The sequence below is a fragment of the Natrix helvetica genome (genome assembly GCF_964273705.1).
Source record: "Natrix helvetica genome assembly, chromosome: 10".
Taxonomy (NCBI): domain Eukaryota; kingdom Metazoa; phylum Chordata; class Lepidosauria; order Squamata; family Natricidae; genus Natrix; species Natrix helvetica.
Window position 1 is genome coordinate 13,126,694 of NC_138561.1, and position 20,786 is coordinate 13,147,479.

A 20,786-nucleotide genomic window follows, 5' to 3' on the forward strand; every position below is an offset into this window, starting at 1 on the left:
AACCGGAGCAGTTGAAAAAGTGTCCTGATCTGAGGAAAGATGCAAACATTAGCTTCAACCCACAAAATAATGATGTCATGAGTTCCACACATGGAATGCTATGCTCGGGGGCTAATAAATGGGGCCATCTCGAGTCCCTTTATGATGACAAAACTGCTTCTTGTATCAGCAAATGCCGGGCAGGGAAAAAAAAGGAGAAGTATTTAGCAAAGAGCATAGAAAAAATATTTATTGAGAACAGAACTGTTCAAAGCGCTCCATAATATTGCTAAATGAATGTTGGAAGCTACCTTCCGTTAGGCCAGATCATGAGTCCACCTAGTCTTATAGTCTGACCAGTAGCATAGCTTCAGAGTCTCAGGCAAAGGTCTCTCCCACCGATTGCTATTTAATCCTTTTTAACTAGATGTTTAGGGAAGGACCTGAACTTTGGGGATACCGAGGGCGGTCTCTCCTGAAAAGTAAAAAAAACATAACGACCCCGAAATGTCCAAGGAGCCATGAAAGAGACAAAACAGCCTTCTTGCATTCCTGGCTCCAAGAGAGGCCTTTATGGTGCATCTTCTTACCCGAGATCCATCATGCACCCAAAGGTTTTGGATTACCAGCAAAGAGGTTCTCAAGGGAAGTTGTCCCAAGGGAAGAAACTGGCTCGGACCCTCTCCACATTTACGCAAGGGTTCCGCGTCAGCCTTTTTTTAAAAAAAAAAACCCAAGCCTGAGGTTTTGCGTTGCAAGGCAAGAATAAGCAGCAGAGAAAAAAAGGCAAAGGGGTCTCTAGGCGGGAACAACCCCTTCCGTGTCTTCCTTTCAGACACAAGCACTTCAGGGGAAATCTTCCCCAGGGGACAGTAGGCTCTTTCCGACTCCCTGCTCTGCTTAGGGGGTAGAAGAGAGCTACTTTTGGCACTCCAGGGAAGCAGGTTGCCTTGGCCGGGGTCTAGAAAAGAGCTCGGGTTTCAAAACTCAGCATCTGCAAAGTTTGGTCCCGAAATCTTCAAACCCTGGATACGCCTGTTAGGGAGATGGCTAACTCTACCCTCTGGCTGCCCTCCGGAAGCAAAGCATTTATCTTCACCAGCTGCCACAGGCAAGGAATTACCCCGTTTGCCCTCCCCCCACTCCCACCCCCCGGGGAACAAAAGGCATTAATAAGAAGCAAAATACCAGCCTGCTCCAGAGAGCAAGACAGATCACTCGAGATTAAATCCATGAACACCAATATATTTGGAGAGTGATCAGGCCACATACTATTGCTTTCTCTCTCGGCTGATATAGCTCTCTCTCTCGGGTTACCAGGCATCTAGGCCGCTGTGGAACTAGTGCTGGACTCCCAAACGTGGTACTTCTGATCCTTGATGTGCCGCTTGCTGGAACATTTTCTGTGAGAAGGTTCGGACGGGGTCTCGCCAGACCAGAGATTGGGGACCGGAGGCTCCCCGCTACTTCTGCTCACAAAGACGGAGGGGATCTTCGGAGACAGTTCCAGCTCTTCCGCTCGCTGGGCCCTGCCTGGCTGAGAGCTCTTGCCTTTTGTGCCGTGCTCGGCGTTCCGGTGCTTCTCCCCTGTGTCCTTCGTGTAGACGGCGGGAAAAGGAAGGCGCCGAGAACTGCTCTTGGAAGCTCCACCCGTGGCGCTGCTCCCCAGACGGGTCTGAGCCACGGGGATCTCCTCCATGGACTCCGCGGACTCAGAGTGGTAATCGGCCGGAGGACCTGCGGCTTGGACTGGACCCGTGCTGCTGGTAGGTACGGCTGCTTTAGGAGGACCAGGCAGCGCAAGGAGGCGAAGGCTGGACGTTGAGGCGGTTAAAGAGGGGGCGGTAGTGATGGACGATTCTGAAAACAAGAAAGGGAGGAGAGGGCAGCAGAAATGGTCACTTCCCTCCTTCTACAGCAGGGGTGTCAAACTCAAGGCCTGCAAGCTGAATCCGGCCCGCGGGCTGCTTAGATCTGTCCCATGGGGCCACCCTGGAAACAGCAAAGGACTGGCCCATGGTGCCCCTGCCAGCAAAAATGGAACTCGGGAGGGCCGCTCCATTTTTGCCTATGACGGTCTCCTGCCGCCCTCTGCCAGTGGAAATGGAGCTCGGGGGGGGGGGGGGGCTGCGCTCAGCAGCCTGGTTTTCGGGAGCCTGTTTTTGCTGGCGGAGTGTTCAGGCCACCACAGATGTCCCTGACACGAGCCCCCACGGTCAAACACAACCCTGATGTGGCACATAATAAAATCGAGTTTGACACACACACACCCCGTTCTACAGCAATGGGGCTTGTTGGAGATCGTGCGAGTGGCAGCAAGAAACCAGGGAAAAGTTAATGAGTTTTGTACCATTGCTCTGCTACCCAGGGGAAGCTATTAGAAATAGTTGAGTTGTATATAAAAAACAACAACCCAAAGGCTGTTCACAGGTCATTTGGCAGCTTTATATTTAAATCTCCAGGATTCTCGTTAGGCCAAAAGGAGACCTTTAGGATGGAACCCCTGAGCTGCTGATCTTACCTGACTGTAAAACTGGGGAAGAGGTCCACGGGGCAAGTGTCACCTTGGAGTTTTCTTCCAACCCAGAAGAGGAAACCTTCTGCAACTTCTTCCGCTTCTTCTTCTTCTTCTTCTTCTGAAGCTACACAATAAACCAAAGCGGCATCCGTTTTAGAATCAATACGACTACACCAGTGGTGGGATTCAAACATTTTTACTGCCGGTTCTGTGAGCGTAGCTTACTGGGCGTGGTGTGGCTTGGTGGGCGTGGCTTGCTTAGGCGTGGCAGGGAAAGGATACTGCAAAATCCCCATTCCTTCCCGATCAGCTGGGGCTCGGGAGGCAGAGAATAGATGGGGGTGGGGCCAGTCAGAGGTGGCATTTACCCGTTCTCTGAACTACTTTACGCTACCAGTTCTCCAGAGTCCCTCCGGGGAGAGGGGGCGGTCTAGAAATTTAATAAATTAGTATTATTATTAGAACTGGTCAGAACCTGCTGAATACCACCTCTAGAATACACTGATTATGGTTGTTGGTAAACCCGGGCCAAATTTCCACCCAGCCATGAAGCTTAGTTACACTATCTCATCTACTCTTCTTTATAGGATTTTTAGAAGGATAATTTAGTATGAAGCAGAGAGCTTAAAACACCATCTAGCCACTCAGAGAGCTTTGCAGAATGAATTCAATGACCATTTTCATCCACATACGACTTTACCCCTTGAACTGTGATGGGGTTCAGCAAAATGTCTATGGAGATTCTCAGTCACGTCTTAAAAAAGACGTCTTGTTTCTCATCCCAGAAAGAACTGAAGAAGCTTCTTGGATGAGAAGGGAAACGTCTTCCAGGAAAAACAAAGAAAGCCCAGCTGCCTCTCGAAAAAGTACCTTTGGGCTCAACAAAATGTGACAGGTTAGCAAATCAAGTGTTTTCTCAGTTCTAGAACTTCACTTGGAATAGTCACAGTTTTCCAGCTTAGATTATTGAGGTCGGCATGGGGAAGGGAGGGTGAGATCAAGATCTATAAATATCGACACTGTTTTTTTAACCGTGGCAATTTTAAGATGTGTGGACTTTAACTCCCAGAACTCAAGAGTGAAGGGGAGAATTCTGGGAGTTAAAGTCCTGACGTCTTAAAATGGCCAAGGAGCCGGTAGCTGCAATTAGTGTTGTGAAACTGGTTTTAAAATGCAGTTCATCTTTCCTCCTATTTCTGAAATAAAGGCTTTTTAAAAAATGGGTAGATAGTTTTGACTTAACAGGAGCAACGAATCGGTGTGTATCTTTTGCTACACAACTCAAAGGATAAGTAACATTGTTAAAAAGCACCAAAACTTTTTTACAATGGCAACAAAGAAAGAGTTCTGCATTTTTGCCAGCCAAAACTCACGTAACAACTACTCCGCAAATAAATAAATAAATAAACATGCATGGAATAGGAATAGGAAATGCCAGATACAGTAAGCCATCAGAAATTGTTAATTGCTGATGAGCAGAAAGTGTCCGAGGGTGGTACAATCAATCACATCACTGTGTAAAGCAGGGGTGTCCAAACTTGGGAACTTTAAGACTTGTGGACTTCAACTCCCAGAATTCCCCAGCCAGCTGGCTGGGGAATTCTGGGAGTTGAAGTCCACAAGTCTTAAAGTTCCCAAGTTTGGACACCCCTGGTGTAAAGTAACCCCCTCAGGCTAAGCTTCAGTCACACCTCTCTTACCTGTCGCTGGTCTCCAGACTGCAAATCTGGAAGTTCAGAAGATGGTACGGTCTTGTTGTCTATGCCATCATTGCGGATACAAAACTTGGGGAGGCTGAAACAGAAGACAGGGCATTGGCTTTAGAACACAGTTCTAGGCTGCATCAACAGAGGGATAGAATCAAGATCACGTGAAGTGTTAATACCACTTTATAATGCCTTGGTAAGGCCACACTTGGAATACGGCATCCAGTTTTGGTTGCCATGCATATGTAAAAAAGATGTTGAGACTTTAGAAAGAGTGCAGGGAAGAGCAACAAAGAGGATTACGGGACTGGAGGCTAAAACATATGGAGAGCGGTTGCTGGAATTGGGTAAGGTAAAGGTAAAGATTCCCCTCGTATATATGTGCTAGTCATTCCCAACTCTAGGAGGCGGTGCTCATCTCCATTTCAAAGCCGAAGAGCCAGTGCCATCCGAAGATGTCTCCGTGGTCATGTGGCCGGCATGACTAAATGCTGAACGCTGTTACCTTCCCACCAAAAGTGGTTCCTATTTTTCTACTTGCATTTTTACAAGCTTTCAAACTGCTAGGTTGGCAGAAGCTGGGACAATGGGAGCTCATTCCATTACCCGGCTCTAGGGATTTGAACCGCCAACCTTTCTGATCGACAAACTCAGCGTCTTAGCCACTGAGCCACCGCAACCCTTGGAATTGGGTATGTCTAGTTTAATGAAAAGCACTAGGGGAGACATGATAGCAGTGTTCCAATATCTCAGGGGATGCCACAAGGAAGAGGGAGTCAAACTGTTCTCCAAAGCACCTGAAGGCAGGACAAGAAGCAATGGGTGGAAACTAATCAAGGAGAGAAGCAACTTAGAACTAAGGAGAAATCTCTTGACAGTTAGAACAATTAATCAGAACAATTGCCTCCAGAAGTTGTGAATGCTCCAACACTGAAAGTTTTTAAGATGTTGGATAACCGTTTGTCTGAAGTGGTGTAGGGTTTCCTGCCTAGGCAGGGGGTTGGGATAGAAGACCTCCAAGATCCCTCCCAACTTTGTTATTCTATTCTTCTTCAACATGCCAGTCAAGCTGAAAAGCTTCTAAGTGTGGACCATAAAGATGGTTGTATATTATTAGCTTATCTGACCACCTAGCAACAATTGAGTTGCTTACCCCCCAGTAACCTGATGTGAGAGATTGTAAAGGGGCTGGGAAAAGAATGAAGAGCAGACAGACGTAGAAATCAAGAGAGTGGGCAAATCAGCTGATAGCTCAGTTCATAAATGGCAACGTAGCCCAATGAAGAGACTTCTAAGGAAAAATGTATTTCAAAACACTCACAGGGACTCTGAAAACCAGAAGTGGGGAAAATCCTATCACGGTTTCCACAATTCCCCATTTTCCCCCACATGCCATCACTCCTCTAAACAACTAATTCCCACAACACAGTCAAAGTATCTAGAAAGACAGTATTACCATCATTATTCTCATCTTCCCCATCACCTTATCTTCTTATGACTGTAACGTGTTGCTTGTATCTTAGGATTTAAATTGTTCCATCAGTATCCTAGTATGATTTATGCCGATTGCTTATTTATTATCCATGACTATCACTAAGGGTTGTACCTAATGTTTTATGATGAATGTATTTTTACAATGACGATGATAATGACCCATCGCTATTGTTGTATGTACACTGAGAGCGTATGCACTGGAGACAAATTCCTTGTGTGTCTAATTCCACTTGGCCAAGAAAGAATTCGAATTCAAATTCTGTATTTATCTTGACCACAGTCCAAGATGTGAAGTCTGCAAAAGTCTTGCTTATTTAAGATTGCCCAGCTGGGTATGGTTAACATTTTGGTACAAATAACTGACTTCTCCTTGCTATGGTTGTACTAATAATCCTCATTTTAAAACGCTGGTTTCCCGGTTGCCTTCCTTCCCGGCTATATTGCTTTTTCAAAACTGGCAAATGGAGGAGGAGGATCCATTGGCCAATGGAGTAAGCATGTGGGCCAAATAAAAAGTGGTGGAGGATCAGAGAGAGACCGTGAGCTTGGCCACTCTGGATTTAGCCCTAAACATTATCAATCTATAAATCCTTTTCCTTGCAAAATCTAGGCCGCTCAATGTTGCTTTGCTGTGGCGTTTCATGTTGTTTTTAATTGCAATATTTTCTGCTGAATTCTACTCTTACTGTTGCTGCTTGATTTGGTTTTATTTCCTCTTCTTATCAACAAAAGCCAAACAGAGATATAAATTCTCATTTGGGTTTACTGTTAAGAAAGCTGTTCTGATTCCTAAGAAGCGAAGAAAATTACATTTAATATAAACTTACTGTCAATCCAAGTAAGCACCTCACCCACTTTAACCAATTCAAGGAAGTCGGCCTTCATTCTACTTACTCTCTCCCAGGTGGTAATCCTGATGAATTCTCCACCTGCATCTCAGAATTGGTATATCCAAGACTCCCTGCATAAAACTGCATATCCTGAAACAAACAAGCTATTTTAGTTTTAGGGCCTGCTCTGCAGCCTTTGCACAGACAAAATGAGGAGCATTGCCTGTGCAGCCCTGATCAGATGGTTGGGAGGAGGGTGGGGGAGGGAAATGACCTCTTTCCCCTCCAACTTGCTCCTGGCCCAGAGGAGATGCACCGCATACTTTAAAGAAGCAACTTCATATTTGCATGTGATCTTCAAAGGAGCTAGAAAGATACGGTGCTTATTGTGTTGGCCTTGGACTGTGGGAAACATGGCTTAAATACACAGTTGGTGATGATGATCACGAGGAGGCCCTGAGCCAGTCACTTAATCTCAGCCTTTAGTAGGTTCCAGGGTGTAGCAAAGTCCTCTGTGCTTCTGGAAACAAAGTACTGCACTATTTACAATTTCTATTTCACTTGATAAAAATGGAATGTTTGAAGAAGGAGCAACAATATCAAGAGTTTCAATTAATACGTTCTCCTATCACAAATCACCGAGTGGTTCAGCTAAGGAATAGCTTTGCTTAGGTGTCAAGTATTTGGCATTCAGTTCAATTTGGCAATCGTTTATTCAACTGTTCACCTAACAAAGAGAATGAGCCAGCATTGCTATATGCCCTCACTGGGTGCTGAAGATCTCGACACGTCCAAAGAACTGGATTACATTCTAGGCCAGGGGTCTGTAACCCGTGGCCCTGGAGCCGCGTGCGGCTCCTTCATCCCTCTGCTGCGGCTCCCTGTCACTCAAAATATGCGTCACAACCGCCAATGTGCGACACCCGCCAGCATGTGATTTACTGAGCTTTTCGACCCATCTTTTTTTGAGGGGGTTCAAAATGGTTTTGTTGCGTGCAGAAATAAAAATGCATTTTCTCTGTAGCAGATGATTGATTTCGTAAATGCAACGCACTATCGTTTTCTTATACGTAGCATAAAGGTAAAGAACGATACATGCAGCATTATCTTCATTTCGGATGTCAAAAAGGTTTTGTAGCTCCCGGTGTTTTCTTTTCAGTGGGAAACGAGTCCAAGTGGCACTTTGAGGCTGCCGACCCCTCTTCTAGACCGTAAAACCAGTTTGAATCCCAAGAAGCACATTGTGCTGTATTGAGATGTAGTCAGGACAGATCACCAAAATTCAAAGAAATGACCTCTATGGATACTCTGATTGGATAATAGTATTGCTATAACACAAAAAAGAACGATTATCCTCTTGAACTGGCTCTCATAATAACAGCATGAAATCTGTAAGCCTCACTCTTGTCTTCTACCATGGGAAAATACATAAACCCCAGACTTTACAGATAGCAGAATTAAAGCAATGCTAGAAGGAAATATTATGAACATATGGCATGCTGGATATGTAAAAAAATCACATTTTTATTTAAACAAAAGCTGCAGCCTTGCCTGAGTGGGCCTTGTTGGGGGAGGGTAGAATTCTGGCTGCTTCTCGGGATCCTTCACCTCTTGTGGAGGACGCTGCTGGACAATATATTCATAGGTAGTCATTCGGTGCCACACTAAAGAGAAGGAGAGAAGATTAATTCACTTCAAAATGCAGAGAACAAGACATGAAGTAAGAGGCTATGATGGGAGAGAAACTAATCAGGGAGAGAACCAACCTAGAACTAAAGAGAAACGTCCTGACAATTAGAACGATTAATCAGTGGAAAGGCTTTGTCTCCCGAAGTTTGGGGTGCTCCAACAATGGAGGGTTTTAAGAAGGGACAATCATTTGTCTGAAACGGTATAGGGCCGTGATGGCAAACCTATGGCATGTGTGTCAGAGGTAGCATGCAGAGCCCTCTCTGTGGGCAGGTGGGCCGTCGCCTCCTGGTTTCCAGCGTGCCCTTGCGTGCCGGCCAGCTGGTCTTTGTGGGCGGTGGAGCGCTGGAAAACAGACTGAAAACGGCCCAAAAAACAACCCCCAAACTTGCCGTTTTTCATGTCGTTTTCAGGCCAGGTTTTTTTGGCTCAAAAACGGCCTGAAAAACAGCCAAAAACAGGTATGTGCATGCTGGCCAGCTGGTCTTTGTTACACTAGAAAACAACCTGAAAACAAGCCCAAAAACGCCCCAAAAACGGCCTGAAAAATGTCCAAAAATCATCATGCCCATGCAGGCCGGCTGGTCTTCGGGTTTCCAGAGCTACGGCGCACATACACACACATTCTGGTTTGGACACTCAGTGCCGAAAAGGTTCGCCATCCTTTAGTGGTAGTCATAGGTTACTAATGAGCAATCAAATCATACTAGGAAGCAAATAAAACAATATAAATTTTAAAGATACCAGCAACATGGTTATAGTCATAAGTGGGAAGAGATAGGTAATAGGAAGGAAGAGAAGAAGAATAGTAATACAGTTTTAGTAGATGATATGACAGTATTGTGGGAATTAGTTGTTTAGCAGAGTGATGGCATACGGGGAAAAACTCTTCTTGTGTCCAGTTGTTCTGGTGTGCAGTGCCTTATAGCGTCGTTATGAGGGTAGAAGTTGAAACAATTTATGTCCAGGATGTGAATATCTGTAGATATTCTGTAGACATCACAGCCCTCTTTTACTTTAATATTAATATTAATTTTAGAATTAATCTAATATTAATTTTAATATTTCAATTGAAGTGAGAAGGAAAACCAGAAAAAAGTGGTACCTACTCAGATAAATATGGAAGACTAATAGGTGGCCCAACAGGAACAGAGTCAGTAACCCCAGAATTATCAGCAGACCAACCAAAGACAAGATTGCAGGCGCTTTTGTCTTAAGTGGAGCAACAGGAAGGAACACAAACCAGACATCTGTTTGGTTCTTCCAGTCTAGAAAACGAAACAGACAAAAAAGAGAGGAGAAGTTGAACCTTCATCAGTCTGTAATTGTGGAAATCACTTTAATGGGCTCTCAAGCAATTATCTAGCTTGCCCAAACTTTGAATATCTTTTCTTAGGAAACAAATGTAGAACAGTGATTGATAACTTAGATACTCAACACGGGTGCTTCTGACTAAGAAGATCAAAGCAGGTTGCAGAAGGGTACCTTCAAAGTGATGTCCGGTGCGTAACTTCATGGGATCAAGGAAGAATTGAACAAAGACATAGAAAGCAACAAGTAGGATTAGGAGAAGGCCCAGGATGGCAGATATTACACTGTTCAGAAACAGCCTGTCAAGAAAACAGAGGAACCTTTAGCCACCTTCACAATGAAACACAAGAGAAATTAATTTTCAGCCACAGCTGTCACATTTAGCAATGAGAATCTCTGGCAAAGAAACGGTGCCATTCCTAACCCTGGCAGATGTACAGTGAGGGCCACACTCCTGCCTGACTCTCCTATACCTCTTTGCTTGTCTAGCTCAGCAGAAGAGAGTAGGGCCTTCATAAGAGCCAGAGACATCTACAGTTTAGCATATTCTAGAGTGGAACTCTAATTTGAGAAATCTACACGTAACTAATCATTTTTATCACATCCAACGCAGTTTACCTCAATATTGGACGAAGAATACAACACTTAGTTTTAATGGCCAAATAACCAGCAGGACCTCCATGTATCTCAGCCAGGAATCAAAACAAGCAGCTAGACTAAAAGTCCCAAACCCAAGGCTCTAAGATTCTAGACGGCTCTTTGAAATAGTAGGTGGATACTTTATATATTCTTCGAAATAGTAGGTGTATATATATTTCTAACTATGATCTTAAGTATATTCCCTATAACAACATGCAATTTGAAAATGGAAAACAGGTATTTAGACTGTGAAGGCTGAAAAAAAGATGTTTAAAAGGTGCTAGATATGTTCAATGAACGTTCCCAGGCTTTGCTTAATGGGCTAATGTGTGATAGACAAGACCATACCAATAATTTCTCTCTCCCACACAGTTGTTGAGCCACATGCAGTGATGATCAAAGCCACATACGCATTTGTTACAGGACCCACAATGTTTTGATCTGGAGCTCCTAATAATAAAACAGGGAGAGAGAGAAAATGGGAGCTAATTATACTCTGCAGTTGTTTTCCGGGATTAATTCGGGGTGCTAAATTAGATGTGTAGCAAAAAAAAAGAGAGGAAAGAACAAACTAATGAATGTTGTTTCCAATTAAGTCTGTTCTTACATGTAGCATAATTCTACTAAAATACATGGGAGTTTGAGAACTATGTCCTTTTATTTATTGTTGGCTTTCATTTACCAAGTCTCCCCTTCTTTTTTTTCCATATAAAGTTTTTTTGTTTTTTGTTCTTATATAATTATAGGTATACATTCACATAGTTATTGTTCTTTTTTTTACATTCACGGTTCTTATACATTTGTCATTCCATTTATAGAATTATAATATTCCACTTGGGTTGCTTTATTTCCATCCCTCGCCTGTTTTGACACCACCTTCTTCTCCCTTTCTTTTCTCCCTCCCTCCTTCCTCTACTTCCTTCCTTCCTCCTTTCCCTTCCTTTTTCCCTTACCTCTCCCCTCCTCCTCTCTTCCTCTTCCCCTTCCTACCCTCTCTCCTTCTCTCTTTCCTCCCTTCCATCTTCCTCTCTATCTTCCTTCCCTCCTCTTCCTCTCATCTCCTCTCTTCCTTTCTCTCCCTCCCTTCTCTACTTTCTTCTTTCCTCCTCTCCTTTCCCTTCCTTCTTCCCTTACCTCTCCCCTCCTCCTCTCTTCCTCTTCCCCTTCCTACCCTCTCTCCTTCTCTCTTTCTCTCCTTCTCCCTTCCATCTTCCTCCCCTTCTGAGTTAGACTGTTGTAATCAAAATATCAATGCAGGAATGATAATCTATTGGGAGAACAGCAAGTCTTACAAGTTTGTCAACCATACTGGCCAGCACAATTTAGCTACCTGGAATCTAGTAAGAAAAAGCTGAAACAAAGTGTTAATTTAAGAATTCACGGATGTAGCTACTGTATATTATTGATGAGGATAAGATGCAGAGATGGGAGGGAGGGAGTACTGCACTGTTTAAGACCCCAAGTGGTTATTCAATTCACAAGGTCATGGTTGAGTCATCTATTATGCTAAACTGTTTGTTTAATCATGACTTATTGAATAAACACAATTGACTGGTTCATACAACAGACGAAGGCATAAGTCACAGTTTACAAAACACATTGTCCGTGTTTACATAACATGCTTAACCAAAACCAAACAAACCACTTTATGTTCAGCAGGACATGTGAATCCAGCCAGTTCTATTACGGTCTGGTGGCAGTAAATCAAGGCATAATACCGATAGCTGCAAAATACTTGAAAGTTTTCTCTGACGTTTTTAGCACTGATTGTTTGCCCGGGAATGGAATCGGCGCAGTTAACTCACAACTCATATAAAAAAGAAGGCAAAACAAATAACTCACACATCAACATCGCAGATGTGACAGTGGCGATTTTCAATGACATGAGCGTGCTGGCTGCGATTGAAGGCGCTCAGGGGCCCCTCGTAATTCTTCTTCCGCACACTGTCATCGGCCGGATCAATGGAAACTGCGGTAAGGTGAACTACTAGATGGCAGAGAAAGAAGATGCCGGGACACTGAAGTGTGCAGAGTTAAGGCTTCTCTCTCTGAGATTTATCGATGTTCACCTTTTAAGGAGCCACGGGGAAAAAATGCCACCGAGGTTAAAAACCCTTTTAATAAAAAGAAAAGAAAAGAAAAAGAAAAACTGGTGCCAGATAGCTTCAAAGATGCATCTTATGGCTTCTTCACAGAAGCCCAAAAAAGGCAGAGGAGGGACAAAAGGTCATGAAAGGTATTCTGATGGCAAAAGGAACTGTTAACAAAAGCAGTATTGTGTATACGGATAGTCCTCGACTTACGACTTGAGCCCAACATGTTGAGCCCAACATTTCTGTTGCTAAACGAAAACAGTTGTTGAATGAGTTTTGCCCCCTTTTAGGACCTTTGTGGCCACACTTGCTAAACGAATTGCTGCAGGTGTTAAGTTAGCAACCTGTCTGTTAAGTGGCTTCCCCCTTGACTTTGCTTGTTAGAAGGTCGCAATATTTGATCACATGATCCCAGGACACAGCAACCATCATAAATATGAGTCAAACGTTGCCAAACATCCAAATTTTGATCACGTGACCATGGGGTTGCTGCAACGGTCGTTAAGCGTGAAAAACGGTCCTAAGTCACTTTTTTAGGTGTCGTTGTCACTTAAACAAACTGTTGTAAGTCATTATGACAAGGGAAACTCCCGCTTAAAAACAACAGCTGGGAAAGCAGACAGGGGGTGACCGAAGCACTGGCGGTTTTTACGAACGAACGTTTTTCCACCTTTCCTAAATGAAAGTTTTAGGAAACGTTTAAGAAAAGCTTTCCACCACTTGTACCATCACGGATTCGGTACAACGATATTTGCGAGACATAAAGGATACAATGTACCCAGCAGGTACCCAGCGAAGGGGCAGGAGAGGCACAAGGATGCCAAAACCAACCAGTGCAAAGAAGAAGAAAAGTAACCAGGCAACGAATTGGAAGGGGTGTGGAGGCCAACTCCAGCCATTTCTCCTGGCGTGCTGCGACTGAACTTCAAACGTTGTTTCAGAAGTCTTCTCTGGCGCTGTCTTGTTAGGTGGCTTACTGCAGATGTTCATCTGCGGGAGAGAAGAGGGAGAGTAAGAAAAAAAAAGTATTTTCATTGAAAAAGCTGCAGAAGGCGTATTTAAAATACAAACCTTTTTGCAAGTGGAGCATTGTGTGCGGGAAAGAGTCTCAGAAGATCACAGAGAGCACCATGCAACGCTAGGCACCAAATAGTTTTGCTTTTTAGAAAAGGCAACCCAATTGGCCAAAGTAAAAACTGTCACAGCCTGTCCTTGGAGGCTGAACTAGGCCAGAACTAAATTGCCAAGGACTGCCAGCTGCTAGGTTACCCTTTGGAAGGAAAAAATTAAGTGTACAGAAGCTGTTGCTCTGAACTTACGTACATCAAGTGGCGTTTCCCACATTCCCCAGTGGCTCAACTTTACATGTTGGGTACAGGTGCACTGGAGGAGGTAGGAAATTGTTTCATTACAATACAACAGCCTATAGGTAAAGGTAAAGGTTCCCCTCACACATATGTGCTAGTTGTTCCTGACTCTAGGGGGCAGTGCTCATCCCTGTTTCAAAGCTGAAGAACCAGCGCTGTCCGAAGACGTCTCCGTGGTCATGTGGCTGGCATGACTCAACGATGAAGGTGCACGGAATGCTGTTACCTTCCCACCAAAGGTGGTTCCTATTTTTTTACTTGCATTTTTACACATTTTTTTACTGCTAGGTTGGCAGAAGCTGAACAAGTAACGGGAGCTCACTCCGTTACGTGGCACTAGGGATTCGAACCGACAAACTGCCGACCTTTCTGATATACAAGCTCAGCGTCTTAGCCACTGAGCCACCTATACAACAGCCTATCTGATGAGGCAAAAGTAATTTTGAAATGAACTCCATTTTTAATGTTCAAACTTTAAGAAATAACCATAAAGAGAAGCAGCATTGGGCTCTTTGTGGGACAAAGCGAAAATGATTTTCATTTAAATACATCCAATATGTTTTCATTAAGAAACTCCTGAATGAAAAACAGAAGATTCAATACGCCACTATACTGTATATGTGATATACATCGCAAACAAACAGAAAGCCCAGGGAAACATCATACGTCACATCACAATTTAAATCTAGATTAACTGAAACTTGCAAGACTGGAAAAATGCCACAAATCATATGGGCCCCCCTTACCCCCGCCTGAAGATAATTGCCTCAATCTTACAGTTCAGGCCTCCCTTAATCCAATCACGTAGTTCTTAAAGTGTTCTCATAAGGTCCACAGTCTCTTTCTCTGCAAGCAAAAAAATAAAAAATAAAGATAAGTGAAATCAGAACAATTGAAACCTTTTGGAGAATATGAAAAAAGTGTGTCTCCATTTGCTTGGCCTAAGGCTTAAATTCCACTTCAGACCATAAAAAAATTATTTGCTTTCAAAACAATCCAACAGAATAGAAAACAATCTCACACCAATCACAGGGCTCTTTGTCCTACATAACCTTTACCCACCGAGGGACAGTTTGTGGGACTGACTCGTTGCCTGCAAATTGCTATCATTATAATTCTTCTACCTATTCCTAAATGGTGGGGACTGTTAATATTCTACAAACTGAAACTGGGCTACAAAACCTAAAAAGGGTATATTGTCCAATAACTGGGCGGTGGGGGGGGGGTTGGATTACGTGACCTACAAAGTCCCTTCCAACTCTGTTAATCTGTTAAAAACTTCAGTGGCCAGATTGGCACACAGTAGGCTCTTTTAAAGGAAACCGGCATTACGCACGCTTCGTGATCGATGGCAGTTTCATGCAAAGAAGCTGGTTTCGATTAGCTTCCTTTGTTGTTCATTTGAAAATGAGATCCTGTGGCTAAGCAACACCTTCCCCTTCAATAAAGGATCGTCCACACAATGGGGGGACTGATCTACTTTTCTGCATTTCCAGTTAAGTACGTTCCAGAACAGTAATTTCTGTGCCAGGCCAAGAAAATGTGGAAGCTGCTCCCTGATAAATTAGCTGCCTATGTGTCATAAAAAGTGGTGAGTTTTCCCCTATTCGGAAGGGAATGCAAATGCACTTGATATTATAGACTTGATTGTAAGTCCCACTCATTTAGTGGAGTCTGTTGTGGAGCTGGTAGCAGATTCGGTCAGTGAGGAGGTTGGGGAGGAACATGGGCCAGTCCTGGAATCTGGGGAAGGCTCTGAATGAGGGCTCTGCCTCCGAGGCAGAGAGGGGGCCAGAGCCGTATGCCAGTTACCAGCTGCCTTCAGAGTCAGACATCAGTGAGGCAGATGAACAGCTGGAGCCTGTTCCCAGGGTGCACATGTGCAGAGCTGCCAGGAGAAGGGAACAGCTAAAGAACAGGGGTTGATTTGGGAGTAAGGCCACAGGTAGATGATGAATGGCCCCTCCCAGAGGAAATAAAAGAGGAGCGAAAGGGGAGGGGAGTTTGCAGGAGACAATTAGTTCGCTTAATTGGCTCATGATTCTCCAAGACTCCTTGCCAAGTTTTGCAGGTATCGGCCTGGCAGCTCTCCAAGCCAGATAAGGTCTGTGACTATAAATCCTCCCTTGAAAGACTTTGTTAGATGTAAAGGAGCAGAATTCACAGTAAATTAATAAAAGGGGTTTTTGTCGGGACAAGGAGTTTGCTTCATGCTCTTGGGAAGCTTCGGTCAGAACAAAGTTCCTGAGCAAGTGGCTGTTAAGCAAAAGTGGCAAGAACGTTTTGCACCACGAGGCAAAACCCACCCAAAGTACCTTGCTTAGCAAAGGGAATTGTGGGGCTCAATTGTGGCCGTACGTGGAGGGCGACGTGTGCTGGATTACAACTCCCATCAGGCACCTAATACATTTCGGTGGACTGGTTGAAGCCCACCCATCTTAAAAGTTGCTGAGAATGAGAAAGGAGCGGCTGAAAGAGGGAGGCCGTTTCGGTTTTAAAAAGGGATTTCTACAGCAAAAAACCAGAGGATCTCAGAGAGAAGAAAGCTGAGACATCCACCTTTCATCAAACTGGCACGATCTTTTCAACTACAGAAAGGTAAATGGAAAGTCACCCATTTGATGTGCTCTTCCCATTGGAAATTTTGAGACTGTTTCAAATTGACACGGCAAAAATTGCCCCAGCTGTGCAATACTGGCGATCTTTTTCTTTCTTTCTTTTGGTGATGATACTTTTTAAAATTATCTTTCGCTTTTTATCTAGAGAAGTGCCGATAGGACTGAAAAAGCAAATTCAACCATGCCCCCCCCCTTTTTTTGATTTAATTAATTTTGCCAAACATCTCCCAATAAAACTCACAACAAAACAGCGCTCCCAGCTCACAATAAAATAGCCCAATGAAATAACACTGTTCCAATATTTGAAGGACTCCTTCCCCCCACCCACCCCAAAAAAGGAGGAGGGTCAATCTTATTTTCCAAAGCACCCAAAAGGCACAACAAGGAACAATGGATGGAAACTAACCAGAAAGAAAGAGAAGCAACTGAGGACTAAAGGACTAAGGGTGAGAGCCATCAACCAAGGGAACAGAAGTTGCCTTCAGACGTTGTGAGCGCTCCATCATTGGAGGCTTTCAAAGAGACGGGACAACCATTTGTCTGAAGTGATATAGGGTCTCTTGCCTGAGTAGATGACCTCTTGAGATCCCCCCAACTCTGTTATTCTATGTTCTCACCCTGAAGGCTTTAACCACCACCCCGTGGGTCCCCCATTAAGCCCCCCATCTTTGGCCGGGATCTCCCTCCTTCTCCTCCCGAAAAGCCCCTTCCCCATCTCGGCCTTTGCTCCTTTCCCACCCCCGGGAACCGCCCGGCTCTCTCCTTCAGACGGGAGCTTGCTTCTTCCCAGGAACCGGGGTGCCCGGCCCATCGTCCGCAGCCAGCCAGAGAGGACGGGGTGCTGCGGACGATAGGCGGGGAGAGCATTTTTGGGGGAGAAAACCATAGGAAAGATCCGCAGGGAGGAGGGTCTCCCCGCCTCCAACGGCTCCTTCGACCCCTCCCCCCCCAAGGCGGGCGAGGGGCGGCCCGGCTTCGTCTCACCTTCCCCCCTCCAGCTCAGCGGTGGTTCGGGGCGGCCATGCACCCGCCTCATGCCGGGAGGGGCCCGCTACCTCAGGCTGGGCCCTGCGGACCGAAGGCTCCTCGTTGCGGGTCAGGCCGCGGGGCCCGTCTCCATGGCGACCGCCGGGACAGCGAGCGAGCCAGCTCCGCCCCTCACCGCCCACAGCCCCGCCTCAGTCCCGCCAAGCCACGCCCCCTCGGGACTCCGCCTTCTTGGGTTTGCAAGGAAGCGCTTGGGCGGCTTTGCCCCACGCGGGCTACACTGAAAGTTGGGAGGGGTGCGTGTGTTTCCTCTTGCAGGTTTAACTCCTAATTTAATCCGGGTTTAATTACAGGCACTGGGCATAACCACCTTCCTCTTCTTATGGAGCTAATGAGGACCCACATTTTATTTATTTTAATTTATTTATGTTTATTTGTCAACAAGTGCAGGCAAACAAGTATGAACACAGAGGAACAAATGGCACAAATAAATGGATATAAATAAGCAAAACATAGCCATGAACACATAAAAAGAGTACATATAAATGAAGACAGTAGGACAGGGACGGTAGGCACGCTGGCGCACTTATGCATGCTCCCTTGGGGACCTATTAAGAAACACGTAAGGTCCATGGTAGACAGTTTTAAGATAAAAGATATCGGGTTAGAGGAATTAACAACAGGATCCGCTAGGGGGCGCCACACATTTACTACTCTTGCTGAAATCGTTTTTCCTGCAATCAAGATTAGATCGGATTAATTTAGTTTGTATCTATTGATAGCCCTTGTGTTACTGCAGTTGAAGTAAAAGTAGTCATTAACAGGTAGGACGTTATTGGGGACAAGAGGCAGATGTAGGGTCTCCTGCTTGGGCAGGGGGTTGGACTAGATGACCTGCAAGGTCCCTTCCAACTCTGTTAATATGCTGGATTTGTAAACATCTTAGAGAGGGGTGTAAAGTACCGCAAAGTGGTATATAAGTCTTAAGTGCTATTGCTATAAAGGGATCGGTTGATTCTGGCTTAAATTTGTATTATATAAATGCGAAATAACCAGACAGAATAGAATAGAATAACAGTGTTGGAAGGGACTTTAGAGGTCTTCTAGTCCAACCCACTGCCTAGGCAAGAAACCCCACACCACTTCAGACAAATGGTTATCCAACATCTTCTTTAAAATGTCCAGTGTTGGAGCATTCACAACTTCTGGAGGCAAGTTGTTCCACTGATTAATTGTTCTGTCAGGAAATTTCTCCTTAGTTCTAAGTTGCTTCTCTACTTGATTACTTTCCATCCATTGCTTCTTGTCCTCCTTTCAAGTGCTTTGGAGAACAGTTTTGACTCCCTCTTCTTTGTGGCAGCTCCTGAGATATGGGAACACTGCTATCATGTCACCCCTAGTCCTTCTTTTCACTAGACTAGACATGTCCGGTTCCTGAAACCGTTCTTCATGTTTTAGCCTCCAGTCCCCTAATCATCTTTGTTGGTCTTCTGTGCGCTCTTTCTAGTGTCTCTACATCTTTTTTACATGGTAGCGGCCAAAACGGCATGCAGTATTCCAAGTGTGGTTTTACCAAGATATTATAGTCATTTTAGAGCCAGGACAAATGATGATGATGATGATGATGATGATGATGATGATGATGATAATAGATAATAATAATAGATAATAATTATTAAATGTATGTGACCCCTGACTCTCAGTGACTGGGCAGCTTTTTTTATTGATCAATTTGGTGCCATCCAGAACATTTCCTACTGCTTGCAACCACAATGTTAGATTTTCTCCATGACTGGGCCCGCTTGCAAATTGTTAAAAGCATTTAAAAGCAAAAATACAAGAAACACAAAAGAAACAAAGCCGGCTGCAAAATACAAACCAGGATGGGAGCAAGAAAGAGAGACATCAATTGCTCTGGCTTGTAAACCCTTATATCCCTGTATATGAATATGATGTGAGGAAACTTCCTTTGATGGCTGAGAAGATATATTTTAAAAATAAAAGGAGCCACTCCCAGCTGGGATCAAGAGCAGCTCAGCACCCCCAAACCATAAGATTTTTAAAATGTGGGAAAAAATAAATGCAATGAAACTGGAACGCTCAGCCATGATGGGGTTCTGCTTTCCAGATTTCTCCTAAGGATACTGGAATATAAAGGTAAAGGTTCCCCTCGCGCATATGTGCTAGTTGTTCCCGACTCTAGGGGGCGGTGCTCATCTCCATTTCAAAGCCGAAGAGCCAGCGCTGTCCGAAGACGTCTCCATGGTCATGTGGCTGGCATGACTAAATACTGAAGGTGCATGGAACGCGGTGGTCCCTATTTTTCTACTTGCATTTTTTACGTGCTTTCGAACTGCTCGGTTGGCAGAAGCTGGGACAAGTAACAGGAGCTCACTCCATTATGCAGCGCTAGGGATTCAAACTGCCAACCTTTCTGATTGACAAGTTTAGCATCTTAGCCACTGAGCCAACCATGTCCCTCTACTGGAATATATATATTGAAGATGTGCACTTCCAACTGCCAGGATTCTCCAAATGGCATGCAAAAGTTTGCCAGCAGATGTCCGCACTGGTTGAAAAACTGCTCTAGTCTCTAGAATGGTCATCTGAGAATCCCAGCGGCTGTGGCTTCTGGTTTTTGGTGCCGAGGTTCAGCCCCGCTTTCACTTCTCATTCAAAGTGACAGCTTTGCTATTGGAATTCCTGTTTCTCATTTGGGGCCTTCGCATTTGATTTGCTAATTCAGTCAAACAGGATAACAGTCCTTCGACTCCAGCTTTAGAAGACTCTAACATATTTTTTAAAATAACATTTATCTCTGAACATAGCACAACCTTTGGTTCCACCAAGTCGCCTCTTTCCATCCAAAATTGGAGAATTCTCCTTTCATTTAGTTCAGTTGCTAAGCCTCCCATATACCAGAAATCGCTTCCTGGTTTGGTAAAAATAGAAGTATGAATCATATCTACCAAAATACAACAGTAAAGGTTTCTAACAGTATATCCCGTTTTGAAAGGCAAGTTATAGAAGCCAGAAGCAAAGAAATCTTGACAAGCATGCCAGATGTCCAATGTTTATAAAAGAAGCCGTTTCCTCTAACTTAATGCAATAGGTTGAATTTTCTCTCTCAACATCCCCAACGCTCTTACAAACTGTACTTACATTAAATTATAGAAAAGTTTCCACTCCCGTTCTGGCAACATAATCCGAACTGATGGATTTCTGCCTGGATACCTTCCTCAGCCAATACCTCAAAAAAAAAAACCGGAGCAAGATTTATTTTGTCTTCAGACCTGCATTTTTCACTTCGCAATCCGGGATCCGACTTCAGCAGGCTGAGGAATACAGCAATTTTTTTACACCAAGTCCCCACCCTTTTCGGCCTTTTGCAAACCGGCTTGGCTGGCAAATAGCAACACATCTCAAAACAGAACAACTGGAAGAAATCCAGAATGCTGGAAGGAATCTAATGCGAAAAACATTTTGAAAACAAGGGAACGGAGACTTCCTTTCTAGACTAGCTTGGAAGCCGTTCAAGACAAACCCCAGATAAGC

General features: G+C 44.4%; 1 protein-coding gene across 4 annotated transcripts; it reads right to left on the reverse strand.

Moving 5' to 3' along the window:
* Positions 1-202: 202 nt before the first annotated feature.
* ZDHHC1 (zDHHC palmitoyltransferase 1) lies at positions 203-20,593 on the reverse strand. Of its 4 annotated transcripts, none has more exons than XM_081963179.1 (12): positions 20,394-20,593; positions 14,404-14,472; positions 13,031-13,249; positions 12,009-12,184; positions 10,515-10,616; positions 9,702-9,826; positions 9,326-9,484; positions 8,079-8,191; positions 6,592-6,677; positions 4,198-4,291; positions 2,501-2,621; positions 203-1,839 (listed from the first exon to the last, which is right to left on the reverse strand). In XM_081963179.1, exons 3-12 carry the CDS (start codon positions 13,247-13,249, stop codon positions 1,304-1,306), a joined length of 1,731 nt encoding a protein of 576 aa, XP_081819305.1. In that variant the 5' UTR covers positions 14,404-14,472; positions 20,394-20,593; the 3' UTR covers positions 203-1,303. The 4 variants fall into 4 exon arrangements, with proteins under 4 accessions (XP_081819305.1, XP_081819303.1, XP_081819304.1 ...); XM_081963177.1 differs by having other exon boundaries at positions 14,373-14,472; XM_081963178.1 differs by lacking the exon at positions 20,394-20,593 and adding an exon at positions 17,229-17,386.
* Positions 20,594-20,786: the final 193 nt, after the last annotated feature.

Coding starts and splice junctions, on each gene's coding strand:
- ZDHHC1 (XM_081963179.1), bottom strand. CDS start 13,249: ATGAACATCTGCAGTAAGCCACCTAACAAGACAGCGCCAGAGAAGACT. Junction 4,292..6,591: donor GGATTACCACCTGGGAGAGA/GTAAGTAGAATG, acceptor CTTCTGTTTCAG/CCTCCCCAAGTTTTGTATCC. Junction 1,840..2,500: donor TTCCCCAGTTTTACAGTCAG/GTAAGATCAGCA, acceptor TCTTGTTTTCAG/AATCGTCCATCACTACCGCC.